This window comes from Loxodonta africana, chromosome 13, assembly GCF_030014295.1.
Source record: "Loxodonta africana isolate mLoxAfr1 chromosome 13, mLoxAfr1.hap2, whole genome shotgun sequence".
Lineage (NCBI taxonomy): Eukaryota > Metazoa > Chordata > Mammalia > Proboscidea > Elephantidae > Loxodonta > Loxodonta africana.
The window spans coordinates 32,100,893-32,114,891 of NC_087354.1; the positions used below are offsets into that span (position 1 = coordinate 32,100,893).

The 13,999-nt window shown below is 52.5% G+C and overlaps 1 protein-coding gene across 3 annotated transcripts in view; it reads right to left on the bottom strand.

Annotated features, from left to right (window-relative positions):
- Positions 1-2,083: 2,083 nt before the first annotated feature.
- The window catches only part of AP3B2 (adaptor related protein complex 3 subunit beta 2), a 28,769-nt gene continuing 16,853 nt past the window's right edge, over positions 2,084-13,999 (bottom strand). For 2 of the 3 annotated variants that reach the window (XM_064267182.1, XM_064267181.1), the window contains 13 exons: positions 13,796-13,972; positions 11,464-11,650; positions 9,761-9,879; positions 9,182-9,290; positions 8,659-8,770; positions 8,183-8,366; positions 7,946-8,006; positions 7,306-7,412; positions 6,879-7,107; positions 6,368-6,452; positions 6,048-6,145; positions 2,801-2,939; positions 2,084-2,693 (listed from right to left, as the gene is read on the bottom strand). In XM_064267182.1, the coding sequence (XP_064123252.1) occupies positions 2,543-2,693; positions 2,801-2,939; positions 6,048-6,145; positions 6,368-6,452; positions 6,879-7,107; positions 7,306-7,412; positions 7,946-8,006; positions 8,183-8,366; positions 8,659-8,770; positions 9,182-9,290; positions 9,761-9,879; positions 11,464-11,650; positions 13,796-13,972 (1,758 nt within the window). In that variant the 3' untranslated portion in view covers positions 2,084-2,542. Of the gene's footprint in view, positions 2,694-2,800; positions 2,940-6,047; positions 6,146-6,367; positions 6,453-6,878; positions 7,108-7,305; positions 7,413-7,945; positions 8,007-8,182; positions 8,367-8,658; positions 8,771-9,181; positions 9,291-9,579; positions 9,637-9,760; positions 9,880-11,463; positions 11,651-13,795; positions 13,973-13,999 lie in introns of all 3 variants that reach the window. The other variant, XM_064267180.1, reaches the window with a different exon arrangement.

A 13,999-nucleotide genomic window follows, 5' to 3' on the forward strand; every position in this document is an offset into this window, starting at 1 on the left:
CTGCCTCTTGCCTCTCCCCCTGAGACAAGCATAAGAACCATTTCTTATGAAGAGTTGTTATTGCTAATCTCACAGCCTGGGACATGTTCCAGAGAAACCAACACAGAGCCGTGACCAAGATTCCTGTTCTCTGGATTCTTAAGGTTGAAGATCCCAGTGCCTGTTCTGAGAGGTTCTGGAAATCTGCACTGTGAGCTCCTTGAGGGATGTTAGGGGACCTGCCTTATGCACTTCTGTTCCCACAGACTTCACTCTGGGGCCTTCATTGCAGAATACAGGCTGACATGGAATTCTCCAATGGCCCTTGTTCAAATCTCTAGGAAAACAGCCCCTGTTATCTTTCCCAGTGCTGTGGGCAGCGCTGATTCAGAGGCAAAAGTGAGAATGAGTCTCCCATTCAAGCGGTCGCTGACTGGGTGCATCAGTTCCACCTCAGAACCTGCAGTGATAACAACAGTCATCTCTGGGAGACTCTGGGGCCCAAAAGCTCTCAGAAAAGCAGCAGCCCAGCTGCTCTCTGGTGCCGCCAAGCCCAGCAAGTCCCTGGAGCCAGAGTCAGGGTGTCCCCTGGCACTGCCTTTGTTCTCCCTGAGAGGAGGCACGCCACGCCCTGCTTCCCCTTGTCTTACCCCTGAAGAGGCTTGAGCAGGGGTGTTGAAGTGACAGGGCTGTGGGGGTTTGACCATAGACCTAGTCTTAGCCATGGAGTATCAGAGGCTGAAGCACCCACATCTCGAACTTTCACTGGAACGTGGTCCATAACCCAGTCAATCAAAACGTTCTGTGGGAAAATTGTTCCAAGGTCAAAACCAAGTTTGGGTAACACTGCAAGTTCTAGCCCCTTTCGGGGGGAGAGGTTATCACAATGAACACTAGTGCAATAAAGGCTCTGAGAAGCCTATGGAAAATAAACTTTTTTACAAATAAGATTTGATTTTTAAGAGAACATTTCTTAATATCAGGATGTAAAGATAAAATCAGATGCCTTCCAGGAAAAACAGCTCTTGTTGAGCGTGAGGGTGTTAGCGCTGTCAGATTGACTGGTTACCAAGATTTAAAGCTGAGAAATTTCATTTGTATGATGATCACTGAAGAAAATGCACTGTCCTCTGAGCTTCCTTAACCTAGTAGTTTCATCTGGAAGAGAACTTACTCTTGTTTTTCTTCTGGAAGTTGTTTTATCTGCCGAGCACAATGATAAATAAACAGTATCTCGAGTGTTGTCAAGGAGTTGCACGGTTTAAAGTTTTATCCTGAGCCCACGTACTTCGGAATATAGAATTCACCTTGCCCTCTGAGATTTCCTAAAGGACGTGAATACGGCTTTATTATAAAGGATACAAACCAGGATCGGCACAAAGCAGAGGTGCATAGGGCGGGGTCTGGGAGGGTTCTCAACACAAAGCTTCCATGTCTCAAAAAGGGATGTGCTGCCTTCCCACGTGCACTGATGTCTTTCACCATCAGGAAGCTCCAGCTTATTTCACTTTAAGTCCCTGATTTCTAAACTTATTATAGCATAGACTTTTTTTTTTTTTTGGCAGAACACTGCTAATAATACACCCTTTGGGACCACTTTCCTCACCAGGAAAGGTTCTTAGGGAGGGCCCTGGCCTTCACTGCAACCACCAAAAGGCTTGTCCCGGACGTGGAGGCTCTCTACCCTCCCTACTCTAGTATGTCCATGGAGCAGCCTTTGTTAGCAATGCAGACTCTCAGGTCCCACCCCAGACCCGCTGATAAGAGTCTGCATGTTAGGCAGATCCCAGGGGGCTTGGTGCACAGCAGTTTCAGAAGCACTGCTCTCTGTCTCCTGTTCTTCCCCACCAAACCCTGCCCAGCTGGGTCACCTTCCCAGACGGATGTAGAATGTACCTATGTTTGGGAATCCCATGCCTATATTTGGGGAATTCCCCACATTATGGGTCCTTCATTCCTGAGGCCCAAGAGGGGAACCAAGGGGGGCTGTCAGCCATCCAAGAGGCCTCACTTCTGCAGGGGTTCATAAAAAGCAAGAGGGAGTCCTTCTGGCTTGGCCCCACATCCTTGCTCAGATGTCTCTTCCACAGAGATGCTTGGAGGCTAGGAGTTGGTCACTTCAGGGGTCCAACCAGTCACCCCTGAGAGTCCATCCCAGCCCCCCCGGAAGGTCAGTAACGTTCGTTCACAGGGGTCAACCTCAGTCACTTTTTATACCTCAACCCCACCCCCAACAACTACCTTAGATGGAACCCAAAGGAAAGAAAGTGGAGCCAGCGTTTAGGGAGAAAACATTTTATTGAGACTCTGCTACATAAACAGCTACAGAAAGCTGGGAGGACTGAGGAGCAGCTGCAATCTCCCTCCGCCCAGGCCATTAAAGAACCCATGGGGAGGGAATGGGGTGTGTAGCCTGGTAAGCCTAGAGGGAGAGGCCCGCCTGGATGCTATCGGGAAAGAGGAGATAGATGGGGGAGAGAGAGAGAGAGAGGGGAGCTGACAATCCAGATATCATGGGGGAGGGGCAGGTGGGGGCCAAAGAGGAGGTCACAGCTTTTAGGAGTCACTGGGTCAGAGCCTGTACCACATCTTTGACCAGCATGGTGCCGATCACCATCTTCTCACTGTTGACAGTCAGCTGTGCAGCCCCAGCTGGCCGGGCATCCAGGGTCAGCAGGACTAGGCTCCCGCTGGTCAATGTCCTCCCTGCAAACCTGAGGTGGGGGTAGAGAAAGGGGCTCAGCCGTAGGGTATAGGGCCCCACCTTCAAACTAGCCCCTCCCAAGAGCCCATCTCTTCCCCTCTACTGGTGGCCTAGTACCTGTACTCATCAGATGTCCCACAAGGGACACGACCCAGGTTGGCAGTGGTAGTCACTTTCTGTACCACAATGTGGTCATTCCGACAGGTGTCTGGCAGTGTGAGCTTCTCTGTGATTTCATTCATGCCCGTCAGCTTTCCTGGGGGCAGAGGTCATGATAAGGGCAGAGGCCGAGGTGGGGACTGAGGCTGGCCCCTGGGTCTGCTCCCTGAACACTCTCACCAGATTCTCCTCACACTGGGCTCTCCTCAGGGCAGCTCTGAATCTCCCTCATTGGTCTTGGGGAGGGGGTACTTCCCTTTCAGACCTGGCCCTCCCTCAGGAAGCCTTTGTCACCCTCCCTACCCCATGCCATCAAACCCAGGGCTCTATCCATGTTGTTGATCAAAGATTGATCTGGGCTTCCCCACTGTCAGATATCTGGGGACTCAGTGGCTAGCCAGTTCTTAGAGGTTTCCCACACTCTGGACCCCACACCCTGTGGTCTTTCTTAGGTTTGACCCCCTCCCAGCTGCTAGATATTGAGAGCCCTCACAAAGGTCACTGGTGGATGCTGGACTCCTGGCCAAAGCTCTGGTCCTTGGGGAGACAGGCCAGAGCCCAGTAGTTCCATGAAACCCCCACAGGAGACTCCCAGCAGCAACTTTGTAAGTCCCCAGGCCCTCATAGCATCCCTGCAACCCTCATTTTACAGGATTGACGAGCCCTCTTCCAACCACAAAGTCTAGGTCATGGGCCTGAGCTCTTTGTCCACCCTCCTGCCCACTCACAGCCTTCTTTTCAGCCTCTCCCCCCCTCCACCACTGCTTCCCCCATTCCATCCCTCCTTTTGAGAACTGACACATCTCTCCTGTATCTTCTGTATGCTTCATTCCCGACAAGTAACATTTTCTTGCTCCGGTACCTTTAGTCTCTCCATTTTCGAGTCTTTCCATTTCTAAAAAATTCCTCTCCAGAAGTGAGATCCTTCATCACATCAATGCCCTGTCTCTCCTCATTCGTGGTCAAAGTCCTCCAAAGAGCACTCCATTTCCTCAAGCCCTTGCCTCCCTCAGCCCACTGCAACTGGCCTCTGTCCCACCTTGACAAAAGCCTGTTCTCCCTAATGTTGGCAGTGGCTTCCTGTAGGGTGAACCTGAAGGTCTTTGGTCATCCTGGCCTGCAGATCACCCCAAGGCACTCTCTTGTCTTGTCAGCTCTCTTGGTTCTCCTCCTACCCTTCACTTTACTCTTCTTCTTACCCCTCCCCCTCCATTTTCTCCTGGGAATGCAGAATTTCCTCAAGGTTCTGTTCTTAGCCTTCTTATCTTCCCAGCCATCTCTCTCCCAGAGTGATCTCACTCACACTCACAGCTTCAGTTATCACCTCTACACTCATGACTCCAGCCTAGAAGTGTTGCCTGGGCACAAATCCACATTTTCAATCACAAACTAGATACCGCCTCCTCAATTTCCCAACTGCATTTCGAAATCAGCTTATCCAAAACTAATTCTGATCTTCCTTTTTCCCTTGCCCAACCTGTTCTTCTTTATTCTAGGTCAGGGGTTGGCAAATTATAGCCCTCAGGCCAAATCCAGCTACCACCTGTATGGTCCAATGTTTTTTACATTTTTGAAGGACTGAAAAAAATCAAGATACTAGTACTTCATAATATGTAAACATCACATGAAATTCAAATTTCAGAGTCCATAATAAGTTTTATTGGGACAACCTCATTCATTTATATATCCTCTATGGCTGCTTTGGGGCTACAACAGCAGAATTGAGTAGTTGTGACTGACCGTATGGATCTCAAAGCCTAAAATATTTACTTAAAGGCCCATTACAGAAAAATCTTGCTGACCTGTAGTCTAGGTGAAAGGCATCACCATCCTCTCTACCATCTAAGGCAGAAATTCTAGAGTTAACATACCTATCTCTCTCCCCTCCTCTTACGGTAATTTCCCATGGCTTCCCTCTTTTCATGACTGTCAGCCATCTAAGAGGCCTCATGTCTACAGGGGCTCATCACTTCTTTCCCTTTGCCATGGCTCGAATCTAGATCCTCACCATCTCATCCGAACTACTGCAATCCATAACCTAGTGTTATGGATTGAATTGTGTCCCTCCCCCCCAAAAAAATATGTATTGAATTCCTTGCCCTTGTGCCTGTGGATGTGATCTTGTTTGGATTTTCTTTTATGTTAATGAAGTCATACCAGTGTAAGGTGGGCCCTAAACCTAATCACTTCTGAGTTATAAAAACACTAGAATAGACACAGACACACACACGGGGGAAGATAAGACATCATATGAGGATCATCTATAAGCCAAAGAATGCTAAAGAACCAGGGAATGCCTGGGGCTACTGACAAAGGAAGGAATTGACATGGCTGTGACTCTGATTTGGATTTTTAGCCTCTAGGACTGTAAGAAAAAAAGCTTCTGTTCTTTAAAGCTACCCACTGTGGTAGTTCCGTCACTGCAGTACTAAGTAACCAAGACACCGAGTGGCAGAAATTTAGTCCAAGGTCATACCCCAAGTGAATGGCAGGTTCAGAAGTTAAAGTCAGGACTTATGAAGCCCAATGTTTCTCCCATTTACACTGGGCTGCCTCTTTTTCCTGCTGCAGGCTCTCCCCATTCCAGTGCTAGCTCTGGGGGTTGCTGGATTCCTTTTTCTGAAGCAGACATCTGAACCTGCCTCCTAGCCCTCTCTCCAAAATCTCCAGTGACTCCTTCACTGCCAAGAAAATGAAGTCTGCAGTCACAGTTCCTCTTTAGGCCTCAGCTTTCTCATCTAAGGAGAAGATTGGACCTAATAACCTCTAGGACCCCCTCCGGCTCTGAAATGCTAGGCTGAAAGCCTTGACCATGGCATTCAAAGCTTCCAGGAACTAGACCAAACATATTATTTTCAGCTTGTCCTCAATACTCCCCTGTGCTAGGGGCTGCTATGCCCCAAATCAAACTGTTCTCCTCCTCTCTTCCTGTAAACTTTCACCAGCGCCACCACGCCTTTGCTTGTGTTGATCCCCGAGCTGGGAGGCTGGCCTAGTCTTTCCTTCCTGCCTGAGTCCCAGCTCTCTCCAAAACCTCATTGAAGCATTCCGGCCTCTGGGAAGTCCTTGCTGGGGCCACAAACCACCAGGCCTCCCTGTGTCTGGAGAAGCTGAAGTACCTCCAGCATAGCTGTGTAGTGGAGCTTAATGAACACCAGTGGGTGGCACTGAGCCTCCCCACTGCTCATCCCCATGGAGCACTCACCCTGTTCCTTCTTGAACTCATTCTCACTCATGAACACAGGCGCCATCAGCTCCCCTACAGGTGGCTGAATGCAGACGTAGAACTGTCGGGTTTGGGTGCTGGCAAAGGCGGAAGAAACAAGGAGAGGAAGTGAAGCCAGCATCTCTCCCCCCACTTCCCACTTTATCTAGAGGCAGGAGAAGAGTGAAGGAAGGCCTGGGACTTCCAGGCCCCCCAGATCATGATGTATCCCCCACCTATCACCACCCCCAGTGCTCGTTCATTTTAACTCCGCCTCTTCCCAGCCCACCTCCCACCCTCAGCATGAGTTAGATATATACCACAGCTGGAAGTTGGCTGCCTGTGTTGAGTCACAGAAATTAATGCCCATTACAGCAGTGGTTGATTCTCCAGGTGCCAGGGACTCTGTAGTGGTGGGAGGCAGGGAAAGGGGGCCTCAGCGGGGAGACACCATCACCTGATAGGTCCGGAATTCAGTCTAGCCCCATTCTCCCAATCACCCCTCTATGGAATTCTGGCTTCCTGGTCCCTGGAGACTGTTCCTAGTTTCCTCCTGAAATATAAACACCCTCCCCCAACCTATACCCTTCCCCCACTCACATCAGTCCTGAAACAACCAAGGTCCACACCTTCTGCCTAAGCACCTTCTGCCCTGATTTGGGATTGCTTGTTTCCTAGTCTGTCTTGTCTACTAGGGCATGGATCATGTTAGATGCCATCTGTTGCCCCCAGTCTGGTCCCTGGCCTGGCACAGGGAGGGCATCAGCACCCACAGAAAAACTGAGTCTGCCCAGAGCCTCCTCTTCCACCCTGTCTAAAGCCCTTCCGAACCAATTTCAGGAAACTCCTGGATGCTGATGCCAGCAGGCAGTTTGGGGGTGCCCACACGCAGGCCCTTGATGGGGTTTTCAGAGCTGTTGGAGAAGTGGATGTGGACAGACACCATGTGGGGGTCTCCAGGGAAGGGCTGGCGGCTGAAGGCATATTCCACAGCCAGTCCCTCGCCAGCCACCCGGTGCAGCAGTTCCTGCCTCCCAACACCTGGCACGGGGCTCAGCAGCTAGAGAGGAGGAGGAGAGAAGTGTGGAAACAGGCAAGAAGGAGAGAGCCTGTCCCAGTCCCCACCTAGAGCCACCCAGCAACTGGAACTCAAAGCTATCCCTTCCATCACAGCCCCCATCCCCACTAAACCCAAACCTTAGCTACAGAACAGACATATGCCCCTGTCCCAGCCCAGTCCCGTCCCCATCCCACTTACCGAGGGCACCAGGGAGGAGTCTGTGAGTGTCAGGCCCTCCAGGTCAGTGGCCAGACTGGTGGATACAATTGTGGGGGGAGACACAGCCTGGACACTGGGAGGGGTGACTGTGGGAGGAGGTGAGGAAGGTTCTAATGAGGAATGGAGTCCCTGGGTGGTATAAACAATGTGCTCAGCTGCTAACCAAAATTTTGCAGGTTTGAGTCTACCAAGAGGTGCCTTGAAAGAAAGGTCTGGCAATCTACTTCTGAAAAATCAGTCATTGTAAACCCTATGGAGCAGAGTTCTCTGATAAATACCGAGTTCCATGAGTCTCAGCTGACTGAACAGCAACTGGTACTGGTTATACTGAGGAATAGGCAAAGTGGAGTTGGCTCCAGTTGAACAGGGAACCCAGACACGAGAAGCTGATAGTTCAGCACCATGGACAGTGCAGCAGCCTGGAGGCTCCCAGCAGCTACTCCTCCTGTCCCCCAACCTCAGAACCAGTGAGGTCACCCTGCCGTCCTCTCAGGCCTGAAGAACTGCTCTGTCTGCTCCTCCCAACACCCGAGGAAACTAATCCAGATCGCCCATGGACCCTCCTCAGTCACTCTCCCCATGGCCTCCTCACCCCACCCCATCTACCACACAGACTCACAGTCCTCTAGATCAAGCAGAGAGATCTCCTTGGCTGCAGGGGCACTTTTGCTGCTTGGAGGCTGAAAGAGAACAATGGGATGGGGTTTGGGAAGGGAATACCCTTGCCTGTTCTGAGTTGGGTAGATGATACAGTGGTTGTTGGTAGGGGTGATGGTGGGAGGTGTCTCGATCTACCCAGAGGGCAGGGAGGGCCCTGGCCCACGAGCCCACCCCCTCTCTGCCCCAAGGCTCTCACTGTTTTTCTCCTCCAGGAGGTAGATTCCACCTGCTCCTCCTCAGACTCTGATGTCACCTCAGACTCTGAAGAGCTGCTGCTAGAATCGCTGCCCTCATCTGAGGACGAGCCTTCTCTGTGTCCCTCTGCAACCGTTTTCCTCTTTTTCATCTTCTTCCTCTTGCCTTCCTCCTCACTCTGCTCACTAGAGGAGGAAGTGGGGCTCAAGTGACAGCTCTAAACAAGCCTGTGCCAGCTCTATCCCAGGCCCATTTCTTTCTCTACACAGCTCCTGGGGAACGGCAGGCTTGGCTTCAGAGACCTCCTGCAGCCAGCCAAAGCAGCAACCAGTGAGCTGACCCCTGGTTCTGCAAGGACCCCACTGGCTCATAATAAGGCTCAGGGTTCTTGGGAGACTGGCTAAGGCCAGGTGCCAGCTGTTCTTTTCCAGGGAAGACCCCTGAGTCCCACCAGGCGTGTGCCAGCTCCCCTCTTACCTCTCGCTGCTCCTCCCCTTCTCCTCATCCTCATCGTCGGACTCACTGCTGGAATCCCCAGAGCTGCTCTCACTGCTGCTCTTACTGTCTGATTCACTGTCCGACTCGGGGTCTGGGGAGGAAATGGGTCAGGCCTCCCTACCTTGTCTGCAGGTTTCCTCAGGTCCCGAGCAGGTGCTCTGAGTCCCCAGCTTCAGACTCAGCACTAAAGCCTCAAACCCCTCTCACCTGCCCCTACCCCCAGATGTCAGTGGGAACCCATTGGGACACAGACAGAGTCACATGGGTAAGATCTGCACAAACACACACACTTAGGATATGCACTCCCCTCAGATACATGGGCATGTGTGTTCATGCGTGTGTGCACACACGGTCACACAAGCTCCCGAACGGGTGCATACCCCCTTGAACATTCAACCACATAAGCACATGCACAGACACACACACACACACATCTCCAGTACAGTCAACCAGGAACACACACAGCAGGGCACAGAGGCCCCAGCTCTGCCCATCTCCTCACTGCTGTCTGCTGACTCTGTGGGCCCTGACTCCCCTTCGGAGTCTGAATAGAAGGGCTTCTCCTTCTCCTTTCTCTTCTCCCGATTTGAGCACTTGGTCCATTCAGGAACCTGGAGGTGGGGGGTAGGGTGAGAAGGTCATTTCACAATGACTGGAAAAGGGGAAGGCAAGAGCAGAGCCTTCTTCCCCTTCACCCACCTCTTGTTGGGGCTCTACCTGTCCCCCAAAAGGAATAATGGGGGAAGAGCAAAGAGGCTTTGACAACAGAGGGGGAGGGATGCCACTTACAGAGGGGGCAACACCAAACCACAAGGAAGGGCCCAGGACACAGCCCACGAGGGGAAGGGCAGGGAGGCATGCACTGCACACAGAGGGGGCACACAGCACACAGAGGGGGACCTCAGTGTATTCGCCCAACAGGCCCATGTGGGTCTCAATAAGAGAGAGGTCTTCTTCCTGTGTGTGGGGAGGGTGTCAGGAGAGCTGTGGGGTGTGAGGGCTGTGCTGGCACTGCCAGGGCTCCCTACCACTGCCCACCCCCACTCCACAAGCACACAGTTCAACCCTCACCCCTGCTGACCTCCACATTGCGCACAGACGGGTCTGGTGCTTCCTCTGGCCAGTCTGGGAGCTCCTGGTAGCCGGTGGCCTTGGCATTAAGCAGGTGGGACAGTGAGCCCAGCTGGAAGTGATCCCGGTCTGAGGACAAGGTTAGAGGTCAGGCCAGTAGTGGCGGTGAGGACATGCCCTGGGAATTGTTTCCTAGGTGGGGCCAGGGGCAATTCTGGTTGAGACTTCCTGGCTGAGTAGGAGAAAGGGATGGATGTGTCCCCTAATGGCTCTTCTACCCTGACTCACCTTCAGGCCCACATGCTGTAAGAAAGGTTGTCAGGCCTGACCACAGCAGGGCCTGAGGAGCGGGGGCAGGTGGGACTGGAGGGGAGGGCAGAGTGACTCTGGGCCCATCTGCTCCGGCTCTCCCTGATAAGCAGGTGGAGCCTGAGTCTGGTCTTCTCTACCTGGGCAGTGGGGACTGCGTGCCACCCTGCAGCCAGATCCAGGGAGGAGGCCTAGAGAGGGAGGTGAGGATGGCAGATACAACTACCTCAAGGCTGGCCAGGCTGGCCAGGCTGGGTCCAGGGAAACGGGCATGTCTGGGAAGGGGGCAGTCAGAATGGAGTAGCAGGAGTCAGGGTCAGAGAACTGCCATGTAGTACACAAGACCCATGGCACAGAGACCCATGAGCAGTGATGGTGTCAGGGGAGGGAGAAAAGGACTGTTCTTTTTCCTGGGAGATTTTTCAATCTGCCCCATCCCTTAACATCAACTCCTGATAGTGAGAATGTTTGTACAACTTGAAGAATGTAATCAACGTCACTGAATGATATGTGGAGAAATGAACTGGTATATGTTTTGTTGTGCATATTTTCACCTCAAAAAAAAAAAACTCCCTATTCTTGAGGTCCAGGGGAACTAAGCTATGTGGAGGAGATGGCTTTCCTGCATCGGTTCCAGGCTTCAGTTCTTGGAGTTCAGAGAGCCAGCTGGAGGGCCTTCCTCTCTGAGTCCTCTCAGCGCCCTTGTCAGAGGAAAGGAGCCTTTAAGGGCCAAGCAGGAGAGCAGAGGTGAGCAGAGGCTGGGCTAGGGTTTGGGTTGACCTCCAGGGACCCAGCCCATGTAGTGCTGGGAACTGCGTTCTCAGGACTTTTACAAATACACACCTCTCCTCTGTATGTTGTTTCAGTTCCTGCATTCCTGAGTCCTCGGTATTTAAAAATCTTTATACACATGTTCAGGCCTAGTGTCTGACTGGAGTCCCTGGATGGTGCAAACAGTTAACATGCTTGCTGCTAACTAAAAGACTGGAGGTTCGAGTCCACAGTAAGGTGCCTCAGAAGAAAGGCCTGAGAATCTACTTCTGAAAAATCAGCCATTGAAACCCTATGGAGCACAGTTCTGCTCTGCACCTGTGGGACTGCCATGAGTCAGATCTGATTTGATGGCAACACCTGATGGTCAGTGCCTGATCATCGAGGGCATCAGAGAGGGAGCCAGAGAGGAGAGGAGCCAGGAGCCCATTGTGCCCAAGAGGCAGGCTCAGGTGAGATGATGTTCGTGGTACTTGTGGGTGGATAAGAGTGAGCCCTGATTACTGCAGGAGGGGCCAAAGAGGTGGGCCAGAGGGTTGGGCCAACATTTTCCCAGAAGTCTGGTGCCTGGCTAAGGCCAGGGTCTGCGGCTGGGGGCCTCACAGGAAGGTTACCCTTGATTTCAGCTCCCACCTTTGAAGGATGACTCCAAGACCGGGGCTGGCTTGGGAGCCAGGAAGAGCTTCTTGGCATGGCGGCTGAGGGCTCCACCCTGCTCTGAAGGGACTATGAGCTGCCGGGTGAAGCGAGCTCGGTCACGGATATCATAGTTCTGGTCGTACTTGGCCAGGCTCAGGACATACTGGGTCAGCAGCTTGGTCTGAGGGGACAAGAAGAGGTAAGTCAGGAGTGGTTGGGGGGGAACAGGAGGGCTCTGACCCAGATCATTTAGCGAACACCCCCAAGCAGGGCTTCTAGACCTCACAGTTTGCAGGCCCTCCTTCCTTCTGACTGGCTGCCTCTACACAGGTTTCCCTCCTCACCCTGCCGTTGCTCCAGACTCCAGCACATCTTCTCATCTCTCTGGCCCAGACTCCTGACCCCACTTGGACAACTGCCTTGGGTCAGCAAAAGAGGCTGCCCTCTTGGCCCTGGACTCTGCTCTTCCTCAGGTTTGTGGTCCCTGCTGCTCCAGGCCCTGCTCCTACCCTACCTACCCAGGCTGGGCCAGCCCCTCTACCGTGGGTTGTCATGGTAAGCGAAGGTCTGGAATATTCTGCTAGACCTCACAGTTTTCAGGTCCTATCACCCAGGGAAACCGGATGACAAAAATAGAGAGGGGGAACAGCAGGGACCCCTTAGCAGAGGCTGCCCTCATAGCCAACTGACCACATGATACACTCTGAGCAGCCCAGAGGTCTCGGAGCTCATGACCCTCCCTCCTAGAGGGTTCTAATGAGATCAGAGTAAACTGCATTGTACAGGGTTTGCTGAGGTCATGGAGGGTTCACAGTCTTTGGTCATGGCAGCCACATTCCAGGACCCAAAATCTCAATTCCTGCCCTTGGGCTGGCCTAGTCTAACCTGCCAGGCCTTAAACAAAATGACAGTGGTAGCAGGTGTCATTTACTGAGTGCCTTCTAGTGTTGAGCACTGTGCTGGGTGCTTCACACCATCTCATTTAATCCCCATAGCCCTTCCGAGAGTTAGGTATTCCCAGACCAAACTTACTGCGTCAAGTCAATTCCGACTCATAGCAACCCTACAGGACGCAGTAGAACTGTCCCATGGGGTTTCCAAGGCTGTCATCTTTACGGAAGCAGACTGCCACATCTTTCTCCCACGGAGCTACTGGTGGGTTCGAACTGCCAACCTTTTGGTTAGCAACCATGTGCTTAACCACTGCACCCCCAGGGCTCCTTTGAGGTAGGAATTACACGCCCATTTGACAGAGGAGAGCAGAGTCACTAAGTGACTTGACCAGTTAAGGTGCACTAGGTGCTGCCCCTTCCCCTCACCGCCTACCTGCTGGCATGGGGGTGGCCCCAACCCAAGATGAAGAGAACTATACCCCTGGCAGATACGCAACAACCTCAGGATGTAGCTCTGCTGCAGACCCCGGCCACCTGCCCAGATGCTTTGTGTCAGGGGTTGGCAAACTTTTCCTGTAAAAGTTTCCTTCTCCTCTAGGAGGGAGGGTCATGAGCTCTGTAAAGAGCCAGAGGGTAAATACGGACTATTCACCTCTGCTGTTATAGCACAGGAGCCGCCAAAGACGGTACATAAGTGAATGAGGGTGACTGTGTTCCAATAAAACCACATTTACAAAAAGAGGCAGCAGGTCAGATTTGACCCTTGGGCTGTAGTTTGCCGATCCCTGCCTTGTTTCACTGAGTGGGGCAGTGAGTGTGAGCACTGTCAGGGTGCCTGGTGCCCCCAATACCTTGAAAAGCTCTGCGCATTACATTGTTAGGAAAATCTCCCTGGGGCAACTCAGAGGATCATGGACACCCAAGAGCCTTTTAATACGCTGATGTTCCACCTAAGTTCTACCCTTAGCTATGGTTCCTCTCATGCTATCACCTTGGGAATGACAATGGACCACACAAACCCAAACAGAGACTCACCTGCCCTTATCACCAGCACAGACTGGCCAAACATCGCCAAGCCTGGGGAGGAAGCATGGACCACATCTTCCCGATTTCATGTTCTCCCATCAAAGCATGTCACTGCGGGCCCCTCCCAAAGGGGCAGAAAGGAACATTGCCACTGGCAGACTGGAGCTCATGGTTCCACAGGAGAGACTCTTCAGCAGTGGCCATCAGCCCTACCAGGCCCTTGGGTCCCCAGAACAGCTGCAGATACTTAGTAACACTGCTTACCTGGAAGACCAGCCACCCACCCTTGATTGCCCTCTTCAGAAAGAGGTACTCCAGCTGAGGCCTGCCTGGTGAGGGCCCACAGAATACTGCTGAGGCAGAGTTCCTGGGACCAGAGAATTTGGGTGGCATATCTCAAACTTTACCTGCTTAGAGTTGGTCAGATAGAGCTTGGCCGCCAAGTTGATGACCTGCAGTTTGACGATATCCTCCTCTGCTGTGAAGGACTTGGCCATTTTTCTCAGGACGTCAGGTGCAATCCTGGGGACGTGCTCACAGTACTCGCCAATGAGCCACAGGATGCTGGCTCGGGCCATGGGCACCTGTGGGTGTGGGAGTGCGAGGAGAGC